At 45.6% G+C, this 5,189-nt stretch overlaps 1 protein-coding gene across 1 annotated transcript in view; it reads left to right on the forward strand.

The window, feature by feature from the left end:
- Positions 1-456: 456 nt before the first annotated feature.
- The window catches only part of HSP90B1 (heat shock protein 90kDa beta (Grp94), member 1), a 20,026-nt gene continuing 15,293 nt past the window's right edge, over positions 457-5,189 (forward strand). Inside the window, exons 1-5 of the mRNA XM_006888549.1 lie at positions 457-694; positions 1,589-1,691; positions 3,052-3,193; positions 3,740-3,856; positions 4,839-5,170. Coding sequence (XP_006888611.1) covers positions 646-694; positions 1,589-1,691; positions 3,052-3,193; positions 3,740-3,856; positions 4,839-5,170 — 743 coding nt within the window. The 5' untranslated portion in view covers positions 457-645. The remainder of the gene's footprint in view (positions 695-1,588; positions 1,692-3,051; positions 3,194-3,739; positions 3,857-4,838; positions 5,171-5,189) is intronic.

A 5,189-nucleotide genomic window follows, 5' to 3' on the forward strand; every position in this document is an offset into this window, starting at 1 on the left:
TTCAACCTCTCACGTGTTTCTCTTTTCCGAGAAGCCCTGCCGAGTAGAGTTATGTGTGAAAAGTTGAGCTGGGATTACCCTCAACGTGATTCCATGTGGAGAGTGGATAAGGAAGGAAGGAATGCGTTGCCATGGTTACCGTTTCCCTTGGTCACGAAGTAAACGCGCTCTAGGAACCGGAAATAATTCCCCTGCGCCCTCTCAAAAGATGGAGGTGGTCAACGCTGACGTTTATTGGGCGGTTTCCGTTAAAGGCCGAAGATTCTCAGGCAAAGGGGCGGTCCCATGTGTGAGGGGCCCGCGGAGATCTTTGATTGGAGAAAAGAGGCTTCGGATATCCAATCGGGAGGAGCCACGCTTCGGGTACTGGACACCGCACCTGGACAGCTGCGATTGGTAGATGGTTGTTCCCCCCCACGCATTTCTATTGGGTCCCCGAGGTGCGTGGTGCGGTGTGATTGGCAAGTTCGTGTTTCCCGTCCCCCGCCCGCGAGGAGTGGGGGTGAAAAGCGGCCAGACCTGCTGGGAGGGTAGTGGGCGGACCGCGCGGCCTGAGGTGTGAGCTTCTGAACACCGGGGTGGGGGGGCGGCGGCGGCGGCTCCTGCGATCCGAAGGGACTTGAGACTTCTCGCCGACCGCGCGCCATGAGGGCCCTGTGGGTGCTGGGCCTCTGCTGCGTCCTGCTGACCTTCGGTGAGCGATCAGGGAGAGTGGGTGCCCCCCTGAAACCTTCTCTACCCGAGCTCGGCCGCTTCTCGAAGGTTCTGGGGGCGTTGAACTTGGGGAGGGGGTGCCGCAGAGGCATCGATGAGCCATCCGAGGCGCCCGTCGCCTTTTCTCCTTTAAGATGCTCAGCGTTGAATACCCAGCCTTTCTCTCTGCTCGGTTTTGGAGAGAAACAAGAGAACAAAGTCCTTGGAAGCCCCCGGCGGTTTGATGAGTGTCCGCGCTCGGAGGGCTTGGCCTCCCCGCGAAGTGGCCTTTCCGGGGGCTTCCTCGCTCCCAGGGAGGACTTTGATCAGGTGCTGCGACCTTTGATCGCCCCCCACCGTCTCTCGACTTGTTTCCTACCTGGTGGACTCGGGCGCGTGGGGCCTGGGACCCGGGGAGGGAGGAAGGACGTGACAGCGTGTCTCTGCCCGTGTCCCCGGACCTAGATCGATCTTAGCATCTCTTCCGCTTCTCCAGCCGTTTAAGGGCTTCCTTTCGCTCCCCCTCGCCCGAGGTTGCACCAAATCCCGTTTGTATTCTGGTCCCTGGAAGCGAAGGTCCAAGTCTTGGCGTGGTCAGTGGTGGAGGCCTTGTCTCCTCGACTTGGACGCGTGCAACACGTGTGTGCGGCTGCCCGAGGGCCGGGGAGGGATCCGCTGCGGGAGGATTTGCACGACTGGAGGGTGTCGAAGCGATCGCTGGCTGCCGGGGTCCTCCTTTCCTAGGGGGAACCACCGGCTCGTTTACGTGGGTTATTTAAACGAGCGCATGCCCTCCTGCCTTTCTCCCCTGTCTGTTATTATTGGTCAGCTGAATTTTGCAACTCCTGCTACCTTTGCCCCGGCTGGTCATATTCATCAATCTTCTCCCCAGCAGGGTCGGTCCGAGCAGATGATGAAGTCGACGTGGATGGTACGGTAGAAGAGGATCTGGGTAAAAGCAGAGAAGGCTCTAGGACAGACGATGAAGTCGTCCAAAGGTCTGTGCTCGTTGGAAACGCGCTAGCTAAACTCTGACCACCTTCTGATCAAAGCTATGGGATACAGTAGTTTCTTTGTAACACCAGAGGCACTGGATAGAGCAATCTTGTTGCTTTTTTGTTACCTTGAGTTCAGTTGCAACTCCTGGGAGTGGATAGATTGTAGCACTGTGTGTTTAAATACCTCAAAGTGGACTGAGAGTACCTGAAGGACATGAAGGGTGTGTGTTCCATACCTCCCTGTTCCCAATTTAGTCATTATCCACCTCCTCTAGAAATGATTGTTCAAAATCTAATTAAGTACTTAACCTGGCAAGGGAGATACCATGATCAGGAAGGTGGTTTTCACAGGGGAGGTCTTTCCTTTGCACCGGGATGTGCTGACCCCTGCAATTTCCCCTATGTGGGAAACTCGACCACATAATTTGTGGTAGTGGGGGACTACACTCATGCTTTCTCCTAAAAAGAAATTTAAAAAGGAAATTAGATAGATAGATAGCTAAACTCATCCCTTTGAAAACAGTTCTGATGATTAATTACGTTACTGAATGACTATTAGGCACCATAAACTTCCTGAGACCTTAGAAGAGGGCTTTGTTTCAGTTGGTTTTGGCCTCAACCTGTGGATGCACTTGAAAGGATAAGTTCAGTCAGCTGAGCAATAGTTTTACATTTTGCCTCATGCTTGACTCTTTTGTAGACCTTGCTGTTTAGTAGAGGAAATTTGTGTTTACTTTTCTGGGAATTTTAAGAACTGAGTGATTGCCACTGAATGTTGAAAAGAACCTATAGCCTGATAAAAATGTATACTTGGTTGTGTGTTTATATGCATGAACTATAAAAAGACATAAACTCCTCATCGAGATGATTATGGGTGGCTTTTGTGTTCTCTGCTTTTCCATTTTCTATGATGCATGTTTTAAAAGTTTGAAGAGGGAAAAAAAGTTATTCTTTAAAAACCTGCATAACATCTCCATTGCTTGTGGAATAAAATAAACTGTTCACACTTTAAAAAAAGTAACCTACTAGTAGGTTAGGGAGCTCTGGTGGTTTAGTGGTAAGGAGTTGCACTGCTGCCCTAATGGAACTTGGTTCGAATCCACCAGCTGCTCCATAGCAGACTGATGGGCAGTCTTCTCCCATGCAATTTACTGCATCTGAAAACCTCTTGGAGGGCAGCTAGGAGTTGGAGGTGCACGAGAGTAACAACTAAGAATAATAATGAGATGAGGATTAGTTATATTTTATAAAGATTTCCATTTTATCCTTTTAACCCTTATGAAAATCATCAGAGGGATACCTGATGTTTTTGTAGGGAACCAAGCAATGCAGCATTTGTTTATCTAACTTTTCTCTTTAGAGAGGAAGAAGCTATCCAGTTAGATGGCTTAAATGCATCCCAAATACGAGAACTTCGAGAGAAGTCTGAAAAGTTTGCCTTCCAAGCTGAAGTTAACAGAATGATGAAACTTATCATCAATTCACTGTATAAAAATAAAGAGGTGAGCAACATGTGGTTAAGGGAGTGTATCTCTGTGTAGCTTAATTATTTTTTTTCTCATGGTAAATGTATTGTCATAGTAATTCAGCATAACTAGTGAGTAAAATTTAAATGTCCCTTGTGTGTAAGGATCGCTTCTGCACGCTTAACTATCATTTGAGGTCTGAAGCGGGAAATACTAGATATTTTCCTGCCTTCCCTCCCACATGAACATGTCTACTAAGTGGTTGTGAATGTTAAGACAGTCACATGCACTGAGCCTCAGTTGTTGCATACATAAAGATACATAGCAGAGTTAAGTGCTCTTTTTTATTGTTTTATTGGTATCCTTTGTAGTTGCTACAGTGCTTGCTTGGTGTTAGGGAATTGTAATTCTTTTTTCTTTTTTTTTTTTTTCTTTTTCCTTTTTTTTTTTTCTTTTAAATGCCATAAGGTACTTTGGGTATTTCTTATTCCATGAGTGAAGAAGAGAAATGAAAAGGATTTGTCATGAAATTCGGTATCTTAAGCTAATCTTAACTATTCCTTAAATCTGGCTTTAATTTAGATTTTCTTGAGAGAACTGATTTCAAATGCTTCTGATGCTTTGGATAAGATAAGGCTAATATCTTTGACTGATGAAAATGCTCTTTCTGGAAATGAGGAACTAACAGTCAAAATTAAGGTAAGCTTTTTTTTTCCCTATTAAAATGAAAAGAATACTTTGAGATTAGGAGTCCATCACTTAGGCCAGGTTATGCTGTAATAACAACCCAGGTTGTAGATTTAGGTCTACAAGCCTGTGGTCCAGATCCTGTTACCTATTTCTCTACATAAAATGTTACTGGAACATAGCCTTGCCCATTTAAGGATTGCCTATACAGTGGAATTGACTAGTTGTCCACAAAGCCTAAAATATTTACTGCCTGGTTGTTTGCAGAAAGTGTTTGTCAACTTCTGCCTTCCAGTCATCAATCAGAGGCTGCCTGTGGCCTTTGCTCTTCATCACACTCACTCTAGGACACAGGCTGATTAAGCCACCACCATCTGGAGTGTTGCTGGTTGCCATGGTACAGAGAGGGCTCTGGAGGGTCTCACACCAATTAAGGGCTCCTGTCTAAAAGCAGCACTTAGGACTCACACTCATTGGCCAGAATTAGTCACATGGCCTTACCCAAGTATAAATGGGCCAAAAATAATCCTCTTCTGGACTTGGAAGGCAGAGAGCTGGGCTACTGAGTGAATAGAAGTGATCACTACAGAGTCCAAAGCCAACAGCAGTCATTCATATTTTGGATCACTTCCTTTTCTTTCAAAGAAATAAGGAAGACAACATTTCCCCCCCCCCACCCCCACCTTAGGTCAGTCTCTGCCCTTTCTATTAATATAATACCTCATAGCAAAGTGCTGAAAGTTTATTTGTAAATCATTGGAAGTGTATTAGTACAGTTTAGTAGAGAAATAGTAGCTTCTCATTTAAAGATAAATTCTTGTGCTTTAAGATGCTTCCTGAAAAGGTCCTAAAATACAGGAAGGAAATACTTCAGTTTCATTTTATACATTAGAATTTGTGTAACCTAAAGCCAGAAATAGCTCAGTTTACCCCTCAGCATTTCCTTCGCATACCATGTTAAGCAAGCTAATACTTGTTTCTTTCCTGATTTTAGTGTGACAAGGAGAAGAACCTGCTACACGTCACAGATACTGGTGTAGGGATGACCAGAGAAGAGTTAGTTAAAAACCTCGGTACCATAGCCAAATCCGGGACCAGTGAGTTTTTAAACAAAATGACTGAAGCACAAGAAGATGGCCAGTCCACTTCCGAATTGATTGGCCAGTTTGGTGTCGGTTTCTATTCTGCTTTCCTTGTAGCAGATAAGGTTATTGTCACGTCTAAACATAACAATGACACCCAGCACATCTGGGAATCCGACTCCAATGAATTTTCTGTAATTGCTGACCCAAGAGGGAACACTCTGGGACGTGGAACCACAATTACGTGAGTATTACTAATCCCA

This window comes from Elephantulus edwardii, unplaced genomic scaffold (assembly GCF_000299155.1).
Source record: "Elephantulus edwardii isolate Elephantulus edwardi_28Jun2011 unplaced genomic scaffold, EleEdw1.0 scaffold00068, whole genome shotgun sequence".
In the NCBI taxonomy this organism is placed as follows: Eukaryota; Metazoa; Chordata; class Mammalia; order Macroscelidea; family Macroscelididae; genus Elephantulus; species Elephantulus edwardii.